The 15823-nt window shown below is 34.8% G+C and overlaps 1 protein-coding gene and 1 pseudogene across 3 annotated transcripts in view; one reads left to right on the forward strand and one right to left on the reverse strand.

Moving 5' to 3' along the window:
* Positions 1–15823, reverse strand: part of LOC115209653 — a 909254-nt gene that overhangs the window by 133056 nt on the left and 760375 nt on the right. For all 3 annotated transcript variants that reach the window (XM_036500965.1, XM_029778119.2, XM_029778118.2), the window contains exon 11: positions 13079–13298. In XM_036500965.1, coding sequence (XP_036356858.1) covers positions 13079–13298 — 220 coding nt within the window. The remainder of the gene's footprint in view (positions 1–13078; positions 13299–15823) is intronic.
* Positions 2264–2382, forward strand: LOC115210089 (annotated as a pseudogene).

Raw genomic sequence — 15823 nt, forward strand, 5'->3', positions numbered from 1 at the left:
AAACTGGCAGAATTACTAAAAGTTAAGGACATGAGCTATTGTTTAACAAAATAATAAACAGCTAGTATTTATGTATGAAGAAGAAACAAGTCAATGAAAACTGAGTAGACAGCCAGTGGTACAAAAAAATATGCACCAAAAAGAAACTAGCAAAACAGTTGATATTATGCTGGTTAAATTAGAGAGATGGATGAAGTGATATTGGTATGTGATGAGAATTCATTTTGAGAATAGCAGAAACAGTGTTCTTAGCAAATCACAGCTGACAGTAGCCAGAATCAAAGTGGATCAATATACATAAGTGTGTGATGAGAATTGATGAGAAAGTGGTACAGGTTAATAAAATTAATCAGCCAAGTTAAAGTTAAATAAAAAGAAAAAAATGAAGATGGGACTATTTCTTACTAGGCTGCAAAATGAACAATCCGTATGACAACAATAATTCAGCAATAGAGATAATTTTCTTTTGAACTGAAGAAAGGAAAGCTATTGGAATCTGTGGTCAAGAATATCACAACTGCTGTAATGGAGAATTTTATCGGAACTGGTTGTAATGTAATGCAACTGATGATTGGTAAAAACAAAACTCAGCATAGCAACTGGAAATAAGAGTAAGAAAACAATATAATTCTAAATTCAGTTTTCACAACTGAATTTACCATGGCTTGATTGAATAAAATAACCCTATGATTCTGTTAAAAGAATTTCTTTATCTGTGCCCCAACCCACTAAATAAAAAAGTGGAAACTAATTATATCTATAAAATGAATTAAAAAAAAAAAGAAATGAAATATATATGCATCTGACAAAGTCATTATAAAAATAATTAGCTCACACACACACACATACACTCGCAATATATATATACATATAAGTAAATTCTCAACTATATTACATTTATCTTTAGAAAGAGATTCTTAAATCCAATTTCATTTTTGAGAGAGTTTTGAAACAATGAACAAAAATAAAATAAAATAAAATAAAATAGAAATAATGAAAAACTGTTGTAGATAATTTTCTATTTCCTAAAAGAAGTCTGAGACAAAAACATGAAATGCAAATCGATGACTATCTAAAATTAAAGAAAGAAAGAGAATTGGACAGATTAGCAAAATGTTAGTGACAAGTGAAGGAAAAAGTAAATTCTTTTTCTCTTAAAGTTAAATGAATAATAATGCAGGAGCTTAAAATGTAGCTAAAAGTATTAAAAGACTGCAAACTAGATAAACAAATATTTACGTATTTCACTAAACAAAGATTCAAGCAAATCTCTCTATATATAAAGTTGTCTGTGTATGGCAGCTTTGGTAGCCTTCAACTAACACTATCTCCTCCGAGACCCTGCAGCACAAGTTGACCAAAATTGAGAGTATGATAGAAGAAGGCTTGCTCTCCCTTCCGTAGAAGAAAACATTCAAATCGGATCATGTTAAAACCAAAAATTATTTACATCAAAAAGGTGCTTTTTTTCTCTGAAAATCCCTATTTTTTACGATTCTTTGACTACTGTGTGACCATTTTTCGATGTATTTCAACCAGAAAAATGTTCACTTAATGAGAATAACAAGCTACATAATTCAAAATTTTTACTTTTCAAAAATGCCAATTCTAAAGGGTCAAAACAAACCTGAGCAACGCCGGGCGATACTGCTAGTAATTTTAAATACTTAAAGACTTCTACTTCAAAATCTCCATGGATATTTTTAGTTAGTCTTCTATATCTAGGATTCACTCATAAGGTAGTTTCTACATTCAATCTGATTGAAATATCTGACAAACATCCCTCTAATTACAAAAACACATGAGCACGTCTACTTCTGCCATAAATAAGAAAAGACACATTTGGAAATGTTGTCCAAGATATGCTTCATAAAAAAAAGACATTTGGAATAAACATGACTGGAATATCTTTCATAGTAGATCTGTTTATCAATGTTGATCTTCCATGGTTGATACATTGAACAATGCTATAGTCCTTGATGTACAAAAAAGGAAAAACAGCATGTCATAGCTGGAATGTATTTCATCATAATTATAATTGCTCAAGACTAACCAGGGGTTAAACAACAAAAGCAAGTATTCTGATATTTATTTCTTGTAGCTGCTTCCATATTTTGCGAAAAGAATAAAAAGAAAATTTTTTCCTCAAAAGTCATAATGATGTTGCTCTCATTATTCTGGATCATCAATATCACTTCCTGTATTTCTATATTTACTTAAGAGTCAACAGATGTTTGATTAGCTCATTTGTATTTTCTTCCTCATTTACGCCCATATCACTTTGAAAACACCGGTTCTCGTCTGATCACCAAAGTTAAGCAAAGTTGAGCCTAGTTAGTACTTAGATGGGTGACTGCTTAGAAAACCTAGGTACTGTAAACGTCTTACTATCTTTTGTGGAGGCACATGGCCTAGTGGTTTGAGCAGCGGACTCATGGTCGAGGGATTATGGGTTTGAATCTCAGACCTGGTGATGTGTGTGTTTATGAGCGAAACACCTAAGCTCCATGCGGCTCCGGCAGAAGGTAATGGCAAACTTCTGCTGACTCTTTCGCCACAACTTTCTCTCACTCTTTCCTCCTGCATCTTGCAGCTCACCTGCGACGAGCCGGCGTCCCGTCCAGATGGGGAACCTATATGCCAAGGCAATTGGGAAATTAAGAGCCAGGCGTGGCTTGAGAAGGAACAAACATTTTCTCCATCATTTAACAGAAATAGCATGGATGTTTAAGTACCATACAGAGTACTGGATAACTAAAGGGCACTCCTTAGTTCAAAACATTTCAATAGTGTTGCCCTATGTCTATGAAAAAAACACTTAACTCCCAACAACTGAGACCACCTACTTCAAAAGAGATAGCATGGAAAGTATATGTAGTCGATTTGCTCGACTAAAGGCAGTGCTCCAGCATGGCCACAGTCAAATGACTGAAACAAGTAAAAGGGTATTTATTAGAAAGGTAACTCTTATGAAATATTTACTCAACTATAATCTTCTCGACATTTACCAAATCTTCTTTATATTTAATATATAGTGGCCACCTTACATAACACCTCTGCTTTTGTTATACAGAAGTCTCAATGAACATGATGTCCAAAAATTTTGTTTGTGAAGATCTATTATGTAGTAAACATACATATTCTTTAGCTGTTAGTAATATGATAACAAAAACAGTTCTCTTTTATCTCTTTTACTTGTTTCGGTCATTTGACTGCGGCCATGCTGGAGCACCACCTTTAGTCAAGCAAATCGACCCCAGGACTTATTCTTTGTAAGCCTAGTACTTATTCTATCGGTCTCTTTTTGTCAAACCACTAAGTTACGGGGACGTAAACACACCACCATCAGTTGTCAAGCAATTTTGGGGGGACAAACACAGACACACAAACATATACACACACACATATATATATATATATACATTGATACAATGGGCTTCTTTCAGTTTCCGTTTACCAAATCCACTCACAAGGCTTTGGTCGGCCCGAGGCTATAGTACAAGACACTTGCCCAAGGTGCCATGCAGTGGGAATGAACCCGGAACCATGTGGTTGATAAGCAAGCTACTTACCACACAGCCACTCCCGTGATAAATAAATTGTAAAATTGGAGGAATGCAAGTGTGCTTCATGGGCTTTTATGTTACCTCTTAACATTCTGAATTCAAATATCAAAGAAGTGTATGTTTTCACTCATCACTCAGATCACAATTAAATAAACATCAGTCATTGTGATTGATTCAGTTAAATAAGCTTTAGCCAGTTAGGAAAGTCATATACTGTGATTGGCTGATTTCATTATAAATAGAGTCAACTAAATGAACATTAGTCATGTACTATTGTTGGTTTAATTGACTATAAGTATAGTCAATCAATTAAATAAGATTATCCACATATTGTAGTCAATATAATTGATTTTTAACTCTCTCTTACAAGATCATGGCCATGAAGCAATGCCAAATATTATCAGAATAAAACCAACAATGGCATACACATTTTCTTAACCTTATAACCCTTTTACTTGTTTCAGTCATTTGACTTGGCCATGCTGGAGCACTGCCTTTAGTCAAGCAAATCGACCCCAGGACTCATTCTTTGTAAGCCTAGTTTTTATTCTATCAGTTCTCTTTTGTCGAACCACTAAGTTACGGGGACGTAAATACACCAGCATCGGTTGTCAAGCGATGTTGAGGGGACAAACACAGACACACAAACATATACACACACACATACATATATATATATATATATATATATATATATATATACGACGTGCTTTCAGTTTCTGTCTACCAAATCCACTCACAAGGCTTTGGTTGGCCCGAGGTTATAGTGGAAGACACTTGCGCAAGGTGCCACGCAGTGGGACTGAAACCGGAACCATGTGGTTCATAAGCAAGCTACTTACCACACAGCCACTCCTACGCCTATAAATAAAAATTATTGGAATGAAATTTTTTAGGGTGTGAGTCAAAATGACTTAGAGCATTTAGTCGTATACCTTCTATTTTTGAGATAAAAATCCTAACTTTGCCTTTCATCTTCCCGGTATTGAGAAAATAAATACCAGTTGAGTGCTAAAGTTGGTTTATTTCACTATGCTCATTCCATAAATAAGTAGACTTGTGCCTATGCTGGAAATCAACATTACAATCAATATTTTACACAGTCAGTCTTAATTCAGTTTTTATATTTAATCTTAACATGGATTGCTGTTTTTTTTTTTTACATGTAATGCAGGTTTTCCTAATTCTAATCTTATATTCCTTACTTATTTTGTTTTTTCTTTCCATTTTGATTCCTTTCAAGTATTTCAATGTTCATGTCATTTTTTTTTTTTTTGTAATTCTATATTCAATAATCTGTCAAATTTGACGGTTAACATTTTATACCTGTCAAAAGAAATGACTGGACAAGCATTAGGTAAGGCTGACAAATAAAAAAAAGAATGTTACAGTGATTTTGGTAAATTTTTTTATATTTCGAAAATCAACATTTGTCTTCAGTTTCATTGTCAGAATGTTCTGCTTATTCCTCTACAGACACTTTAAGGGGAAATAGCTGACAAAGAACTTAATATTGTAACATGTCATGTGTCTGATACTGAAGCAATTTTCTATTTGTTGAACAAATTTCCAATTTAAAGAGAAATTTTGCACAGATTTAGCTATTCCTCTATTGAAATGGAGAATAAAGTTTATGATTCAATTAAATTGATGGAGAAATTACACAATTATATGGAAAGTGAAAGTGAAAGTACCTCTCATACTAACACCACTGTGAACATATGTTATACTATAAAAATGTGCTATACTCTTCTATATAAATGCTGATCTTCTTTCTGGAGAGAAGAGAAAATTGATCTGAGAAATTCACATAAAATTTATATTCTATTTTCCAAATTTAATACACTGATACCTCAAAACAAAGGCTAGACAGGAATTATGGAAGAATAAATTTGGCATAACATTACTGTGATATATAGTGATGATAATTTTTTTATTAGTCACAGGGGTCTGAATATACTTATCTATCATACTAAAGAATTAAAATACATATGGGGTTGTATATACAAAAAACTCACTTTGCAACCACGTGGTTTCAGGTTTAGTCCCACTGTGCAGCACCTTGGGCAGGTGTCTTCTACTATATAGCCACAAGCTGACCAATGCCTTGTAAATAAATATAGTAGACAGAAATTATGTTGAAGCTCAGTGAGTTAGTGTGTGTGCGTGTGTGTGTGTATACATACATACATACATATATATATATATATATATATATATATATATATAAAATTTCCGCACTAAGGCACGGATTTTATGCCCTATGGTCGTAACTTCAACCGTGCTTTTTCTGTTGTGAGTTTGCTACCCAGTTATTGGTTATCTTTCGAATGATCCGTAATAAGATAATTCATTTGTCTACTTAAATAATATATATATATATATATATATATATATATACTCTTTACTCTTTGACTTGTTTCAGTCATTTGACTGGGACCATACTGAAGCACCGGCTTTAGTCGAGTAAATCGACCCTAGGACTTATTCTTTGTAAGCCTAGTACTTATTCTATCAGTCTCTTTTGCCAAACTGCTAAGTTATGGGGACGTAAACATACCAGCATCGGCTGTCAAGTGATGTTGGGGGTACAAACACAGACACACAAACGCGCATGCACACACACACACACACACACACACACACACACACACATATATATACATATATATATATCATCATCATCATCATTCATTGCTTTAATATCCAGTTTTCCATGCTTGCTTGGGTCACATGGAGTTTATTGAGGCAGATTTTCTATGGAGGGATGCCCTTCTTGTTGCCAATGCTCACCTGTTTCTAATCACAGCAATATTTCTCTCTATCGAGACATGTTCTTGCAGAAATTTCGAAACGAATGGCACTACCTCTATCACAGTAACAATCATTTTACAATTATCACTCAATGTCAAGACAAGGCCACACAAACACAACACAACACAACACACACATATATAAACACACACATAGTGGGCTTGTTTAAATTTCTGTTTACCAAATCCACTCAGAAGGGTTTGATCAACTCTGGGTTACTGTAGAAAGCACTAGCCCACAGTGCCATATACGGGGATTGAACCAGAACCATATGGTTGTAAAGCAAACTTCTTACCCAACAACTCCACCTGCATGTGTGTGTGTGTGTGTATTTGTGTTTGTCTCATCCTCCACTTGACAATCAGTGCTGGTTTATTTATATCCCTTAACTTAGCAGTTATACAAAGGAGACCAATATAATACATACCAGACTTTAAAAAAAATAAGTACTGGTGTCGATTTGTTTGACTAAGCTCCTTAAGGTGGTTCGAGAGCATTTTTTGTTTTCCAAACGGTAATACAATAATCTCTTGACTACCACAGGTGTTACATTCCAAAACACCACCGTGTGGTGAAAATCTGTGAAGTAGAAACAGTACTGTATTGTATTTTTTTTCTTATTTTGTAATATAACCTCTTTATTCTTTACTCTTTTACTTGTTTCAGTCACTTGACTGTGGCCATGCTGGAGCACTGTCTTTAGAGCACTGTCTTTAGAGCAAATCGACCCCAGGACTTATTCTTTGTAAGCCTATTACTTATTGTATCAGTCTACTTTGCTGAAGCGCTAAGTTACGGGGACATAAACACAACAGCATCGGTTGTCAAGCAATGTTGGGGGGGGGGACAAACACACACACACACACATATATACATATACACGACGGGCTTATTTCAGTTTCCATCTATCAACTCCACTCACAAGGCTTTGGTTGGCCAAGGCTATAGTAGAAGACACTTGCCCAAGGTGCTACGCAGTGGAACTGAACCCGGAACCATGTGGTTCATAAGCAAGCTATTTACCACACAGCCACTCCTATGCCTATACACACACACACACACACCAACTGATTGTGGCCGATGCCGGACCCCACCTGGCACCTGTGCAGGTGGCACGTAAAAAGCACCCACTACACTCGTGGAGTGGTTGGCGTTAGGAAGGGCATCCAGCTGTAGAAACACTGCCAGATCAGACTGGAGCCTGGAGCAGCCCCTGGCACCCCAGACCCCTGTCGAACCATCTAACCCGTGCTAGCGCGGAAAACGGACGTTAAACGATGATGATGATGATGATGATTACTGTTAATTTTGATGCGTATATATGTACATTGTTTCGAATTTATCATGTATTGTCTCATAGCTTCAAGATTTCTATAATGTGATTGCTTAGTTATAGAATGACACTGTAGAGTTAGTGTGAGAGACTGGATGTGGCCAATTTCGTTATAAAACAAGTAGAATACTTTGGCCAGATATACTCTCTTTACTCTTATACTCGTTTCAGTCATTTGGCTGTGGCCATGCTGGAGCACCACCTTTAGTCGAGCAAATCGACCCCAGGACTTACTCTTTGCAAGGCTAGTACTTATTCTATCGGGGTTTTTTTGCCGAACTGCTAAGTTACAGTTTTTGCCGAACTGCTAAGTTTCTCAAAATGTAACTATTTGTGTATATAACTGTATTTAGTTGGGCAATTATTATTATGTTACTTTTTCTTAAATCTGTCTTTATGCTTGCAAAACTTTAGGGAGAGTATATTCACTTCAATTATTATTGTGTCAAGAATCTCCTCTAGCTATCACTCTGTGATAGCTGGAAGCCACATTAAACCATGAGCAAACACAGCAAGACAAATTTTTTTGCAGAAAAAAAAAATATATATATATAATAAAAAAATGTCTGAGAATGGAACTTCTTTTCCAAACAAACAATGCAGGAGGAAGTCAAAATATCCTGAGGCTCTTTGTTAATCAAAAAAGGGAAACAGAAGAAACTTTTTGCCACAAAGTAATTCTAGAAGAATATCTTCTAAGCAAAATTTCTGTGTCTATGAAAAGCAACAACAATGATTATTATTAACGTGGTGGGGAGAAGGGGGGATTATATTAACCCTATTACTAGATTGGTGCTTTATTTTATTAAATATGTGCAGAAGTGGCTGTGTGGTAAGTTGTTTGCTTACCAACCACATGGTTCCGGGTTCAGTCCCACTGTATGGCACCTTGGGCAAGTGTCTTCTACTATAGCCTCGGGCCAACCAAAGCCTTGTGAATGGATTTGGTAGATGGAAACTGAAAGAAGCCCATCGTATATATGTATATATATAGATATGTGTGTGTGTTTGCGTGTCTGTGTTTGTCTCCCAACATCGCTTGACAACCAATGCTGGTGTGTTTATGTCCCCCGTAACTTAGCAGTTCAGCAAAAGAGACCAATAGAATACGTACTAGGCTTACAAAGAATAAGTCCTGAAAATGCTGCTTCCAGAAAGTGCTAATATTCTGCATAAAACTCTTAATTTAAGTAAAGGAAAGGAAAGGAAAGCTTATTATGAAATCTATTCTATAATAGAAATGTTCTGGTAGTATATGTGAATTTTAAATGAGAGTCTAATTGTGATGATGATAAAGATTAAAATGATGATAATGATGACAATCATGATTTCCATGACAATAATTATGAAGTGTATTAAAATCATGCAAAAGATTAAATGAAGATATTATCTGAAATGTGTACCAGATGGTAAATATTACACATTTTAAACATGTATAATTTATTGTACATAGACAAATTAAACAAATGACTTTTGTCTCCTCATGAGCATAAAAAGACAGATTAACTGAACATGTGTTGGTTTTAAATGTGTCTTGTTTAAAAGCCATGCACCCACTCCATCAATCCATAGAGAGCATTATAGCTTATAATAATTAATAACTATAATATTATTATGACTTTGCTAACTTGGTTAGTCCAATTTGAGTATTAGTACTTTGTTAGCAATGTAGCCAATTAATTAATTAATTAATTAAGCACTAAACTGCACATTGCATTATGTGAAATGTGTAATATAATATATGCCGACAAATATAAGCAATTTGCTTTTCTATCTCTCTCCATGGATAGAGAAAGAGAGATTATCCAGATTGGTTTCAACTCTATTGTAGTCTTCATCATTATCATTTAACATTCACTTTCCATGCTGACATGGGTTGGATGGTTTGATATGGAGCTGGCTAGCAGGGAGCTCTCCAGACTCCAGCTGCCTGTTGAGGCATGGTTTTTATAGCTAGATGGCTTTCCAAATGCCAACCACCAAACAGAGTGTGCTTGGTTTTTCCTTTTTACATGCCACTAGCTTGGATGCATTTATGCAACACTAGGATAGGTGCATTAACACAGCACCAACACCATGCCAACTAAGTAAATAATAATAAAGAAAATATTTTCTTACATTTGTTTACATGTAATAAATTACCTAATATCTAATTTTTTTTTGTTTTTCATGCTTAGCCATCACAGACTAGTGAATATAACTTGGTTGCTTATACGATGTTTTGCAAATTGTTTAGGGTACCGATGTAGCTGCAAGCAGACATTGGCACCTTCCCAGCCTTTCCAATCTTAATGGAAAATCAAGGATGTGGCAGATGGAAGGAAAGATAACTGCCCAACTGTACCAACATTTGGCAGCTGGTACCCATTTTCAGCAAACAAAGTAGACCAGTGAAATGTAGAACCCTACTCAAGAACACAACACATCACTCAGTCCCAGAATTGAACTCATGATCTTATGATAGTGAACCAAATATTCTTATCACTAGGCCATTATATATACCTTAATATATCATCATTTAACATCCGTTTTCCATGCTAGCATGGGTTGGACGGTTTGACTGGAGAGCCAATGGCAGCACCATGCTCCAATCTGATCACGCAATGTTCCTACAGCTGGATGCCCTTCCTAATGCCAACCCACTCTGAGATTGTAGTGGGTGCTTTTTACATGCCACCAGAACAGGAGCCAGTCAGGCAGGCCTGCATCATTCACGTTCAGACACATATACTCTTTTACTTGTTTCAGTCATTTGACTGCGGCCATGCTGAAGCACTGCCTTTAGTCGAGGAAATCGACCCCAGGACTTATTCTTTGTAAGCCTAGTACTTATTCTATCAGTCTCTTTTGCTGAACTGCTAAGTTACACACTAGCATTGGTTGTCAAGTGATGTTGGCAGGGGACGAACACAGACACACAAACACACACATATATATACATATATACGACGGGCTTCTTTCAGTTTCTGTCTACCAAATCCACTCACAAGGCACCATGCAGTGGAACTGAACCCGGAACCATATGGCTGGTAAGCAAGCTACTTACCACACAGCCACTTCTGTGCCTATATATATATATATATATATATCAAAATTTTGAATTATACAACATGCTATTTTGTGCATTGTTAATTAATCAATTGACAAGGACATTGTCAATTCAATAAATACAATTTTCAACTCAATGCTTTTCAAATTTATGGATTTATAACCATTTTCAAGGATTGCTATTTCTGGATTCATCATTTTAAAACCTTCTTTTTCTCATAAAATAACACAAAAAAGAAATTCCTCTAAAAACTAATAAGATTGATTCTTTGCTATTATATTGTTAACTGCTTCAGTAACATTTGTTTTGCAATAGTTTGCTATAAATAATGTAATATGCTACAAGAACTTTCTGAAGCATCAGAAGTAGATTGCGAGACAGGCATTTCTAATATAGTTGCTATTGAACCAAGTTGTAAATTATTGTATAAAAAATATACAAAATTCTGATATTTTTCAGTCAATTAAATCTAAGGATAAATATGTTAGAACAAAGGATTATAAACTGAAGTCAGTAAAAAGCCATAAGTGCTCATTTCAGAACTAGCTCTCCTGGGGAACTTTGAGAGGTAGATGAATAAATTTGTTTCTACAACACAATGAAAAGCCTTCAATAAACATTTGGAATTTGCAGAAAGAAGTAAGGATGAAGAAAGATAAAAATTGAACTAATCATTACAGTGGTTAGATTATTATTGTAAATAGTTTTATTATCAAAATAACTATTCATAGTCCATAGCAGTCTTGATGCTAACATTGCTAGTACTTCAGTAAATAGGGTCAAGATGTGAGTTCATACAAATGATCAATCATTTTCCTCTGAATTAAAAATGGCTTTATAATTTAAATTAGAAGAGGAAATTTGCATGGCAGCAATGTATTTACAACTAAAATAACAGAAGGGTAAGATAAATATGATTTACTGTTAGGATTAAGAAAATGACTGGAATTTAAACATCTTTGAAAATACAATGAAAAAGAATGAAGTGATAAGCATATACAGTGAAAATAGATACAGATGAATGAAGGAAGTGTTATGAGCTGTTTGCAGATAGCCAGATTAGTAACAAGTGAAATGTGACCAGAATATGTAATGAGAAAGAATGTTAAGATGGATTGAAGCAGATGTTAGTCAAAGGAAAAGTAGGTCAGTATAATATGGACATATGATGGGAATCAATACTAATAACTATACAAACAACTGGTGAATATTACTTATGGATATGAAGAAAATAATGAACTGATCAGTAGTGGGAAGTCAGATAGAAAATACAGTTTCAGAATAGAATGACAGAAATCTGAACAACCATGAAATTAATTTTACTGTGGAAGTATTGAATAAAATTTTAATAGTGTAAACAGAAACTATTTGAATATTAGAAAATATTCTTCCTCTAAATGTCATGAGGTCAGACAAAAATTTTATCATAATGTAGTCTTGCTTATTCCCAGTTCAAGTGTTGATCTTCTATAATGCATAAGTGAGACCCATAATAAAATAATGTTTTCATATCTGTGAGGTGTTGGCTACATTCACAGACACCACAAGCTGCTTCAAGAAAACAAAAACAGAAAACAACAACAAAAACAAAACATTTCATCGATTGGCATAAAATTACTCCAACTTTTTACCTGTAAATGTACAGTTTCACCCCACCTACTTCTTCTACTGCAGTACCCTCTGCTCCTCAGTTGACAAGTCACATTCCAACTCCTCTTAAGCTCTCCTTTCTCATTCTTTTTCACATTTGTCTCCACTGCACCATTCTTTACACCAGCCACTACAGACCCCACTTCCTTCCTTCTCAGATATTCAAGCTCTCAAGAACTCGCTTTTATATATGTCTTCTAGCAACTGTCAACTTGATCGTTAACCACACTGATTTCACTAGTTTTTCGAAGGCCCCTGGAGGCCATGAGCACAATCCAAGAGAAAACATAAATAAATAAAACAACTAAGGATTGTGAACGATCCAATGAAGCGAAAAATTAATGGAAAAAAGGCACAGTTACTTTGGGAGAAGACTTAGAAAGAAATATATTTCAGCAGAGATGGATATAAACTTAGCATGATTCTGAAAATATTCTGTAATATTTTTGGCTTGAATCTGGATTTAATCAATATATTTAAATGTAGACATTGTGCAAGCAGTCATTAGAAATATAGGAAAGAAAATCACAAGGAAAAAGGAAATAGAATAAAAAACACTTGAATAATTACTTTGTTTTCACTTTTACATTTTTTCTTTTTTTTTTTCGGTGAAGTTAAGTTTTAAATTATTTTCTGTTGGGTTTGAAAATAATGAAAAGAAATTACCATAATAGTAGCAAGGAAAATTCTTCCTCCAAATGTCATGAGGTCAGACAAAATCTTAATATAATGTAGCCGTGCTTGTATTGAAGTCAAATTCTTCTGGCCAGGTACTGAAAGACTTTGATTCTGCCTCAAATAGTGGGTCAGTGTTCGCCGTACATCTTTCATTTTCATGTTTTCTAAAATTGTCCTTGGAACAAATCTGTTTAAACCAAATTCTTTTCTGAAAAATAAATAACAAATAAGAGTAATTTTTAGAAAATTCTAGGAAGTTTATAAAAAGGATTTAGTAAAAGTAGCAATATTTATCATTTTATTGTTTAACTGCGAGTAAACCCTAATTGAGTAGACCTATAGAGCAGCTAAACGGCTTCCGTGCCAGTGGGACATAAAAGGGCTCCATTCGAGTGTGATCATTACCAGCATTGCCTTACTGGCACTTGTGCCCGTGCTAGTAGGGTGCCAAGAGCACCATCTGAGCATGATCGTTGCCAGAGCAGCCAACTGGCTCCATGCCGGTGGCATGTAAAAGGGCACCATTCGAGCGTGATCATTACCAACGCCACCTTACTGGCACCTGTGCTGGTGGTATGCGCAAAAAGATTCGAGCGAGGTCACTGGCACTTAAAAAGCACCCACTACACTCTCAGAGTGGTTGGCATTAGGAAGGGCATCCAGCTGTAGAAACTCTGCCAGGTCAAGATTGGAGCCTGGCGCGGCTGTCTGGTTTGCCAGCCCTCAGTCAAAATAGTCCAACCCATGCTAGCATGGAAAGCGGATGTTAAACAATGATGATGATGATGATAGTCAAATGTGTGCCAGTCATGACCATCTCCTCTTTTCGATTTTAAACTGTGTATCAAGGATTACGTTAACCTGTGTATTCTTTTCTTATTTAGGATGCTATAAAAGTCTGATTTTATGGAGATTTGCTGTTATTTCAAGCTGCTAGAATGATCCTATCAAATCTTTTTTGGCTCACAATGTAGTATCTGAATGAGATAGTCAATGGCTTATTGCAAAAATGTTACTTTGATTACATGCTTGTTCACTTAAGAACATCATATCTGATTAATTCTGAACTTAGAGCTCTAACAGATAAGTGGGTGTTTTGCAAAATGATCATTTGTTATACAAGAGCAAATGTGATAAGAACTTCAAAGATAAATGTACACCTATCTTATTTCATATCAAAATAGCCTTTGGGCAAACTAGAAAATCGAATTTAATAACATTTTCTTCGCTCCTTTATTCCCAAGGAAGGAAATACAAATTACTAAAATGTTTATTTCTAAGACCATCAAATGTAATAATGTTAGCTGCTATACTGATAAAGATTTCCTGAAGCAATTCTCAGATCAGCCGTGTTTCCCCCCCCCCCACTAACTTTTCCAATCCATCAACATTGCAAATTTTCTCTGGCTGCCATTGTCCAAACTAAAAAAAGGGTATGATGAACTATTTCATATTGTCATGAATTAAACTAGCAATTAAATTAATATTTGAATAGCTCAATCGTATATCTTGGATGGGTTATCTTTATTCCAGGACAGATTGGACTTAATCTATAAGTCTACAAAGAGCTTGTTTGACAATTCTCAATTCAGTCACAACCTGAAACAGAACTTTTCTTCTAAATATCTAATCCCAATAATGACTTGGTGTTCTAACCTCTTCAGTAGTGGCTAATGGTTATAGCTCTAGTGTGGCCAGATATTCTAACTCACTCTATAGCTGCTACATTCTCTCTCACTCTCTCTCTTACACACACACACACAGAGTCACATGGTTGTGTGTTAAGAAATTTGTTTCATATGGTTCAGAACTCAGTCCCACTGTATGATATCTTTGGCAAGTGTCTTCTGCTATGGCTCTGGGCTGACCAAAGCCTTGTGAGTGTATTTGGCAGATGTAAACTTAAAGAAGCCCATTATATGTGTGTGTTTGTGTGTGTATATATAATATATATATATATATATATATATATATATATATATGTATGTATATATGTATATTTGTGTGTGAATGTCTGTGTTCCCTTGTCCTGATATTGCACAATAGTTGTACAGCAAGTGACACTATCATGCAAGCAGTGTCAATAATTTCCAGTATTCTGTGACAAAATTTCTGGCAAAGGAGAAATATTACTTTGCATGGAAACAAATGAGGGTTGTCAACAGGAAGGGCATCCAGCCATAAAATTATGCCTAAATAAACTCCATGCAATCATAAAGAATGTGGACATTAAAATGATGATGATGATGATCTCTCTCTCTCGCTATATATATATATATATGTACAGAGGCCACCGGAAAAATGTATACATACTTCAGGAGAAGAAAAATCTGCATAAATATCTTAATTCAGTGTTATTGCAATTTTTTCAGCATTATCACAATTTGATGAAACATTGAAAGAGGTATATATATATTTATATGGGTACTTATACAAGTTAAATATTTATACAGATTTTTTCTTTCCTGAAGTGTGCATGCATTTTTTAAAGTGGACTCTGTGAGAGTGTGTGTATGTATGTATATATATATATATATACACACACATAAAAATTATATAATACTATTCCACTTGTAGCGGAATAGTATTTAACTGCTATTTCTAAATTTCGGTATGTAGTGAAACAATTTTGCTGAACCCTAATTATAATTATGCTTATAATTATAGAATTTTTGTATAAAGTTACCGATAATGGTTCTTTTAACATATCAAACTACTTGGTAAAATTATTAA

Source organism: Octopus sinensis, linkage group LG3 (assembly GCF_006345805.1).
Source record: "Octopus sinensis linkage group LG3, ASM634580v1, whole genome shotgun sequence".
Taxonomy (NCBI): Eukaryota; Metazoa; Mollusca; class Cephalopoda; order Octopoda; family Octopodidae; genus Octopus; species Octopus sinensis.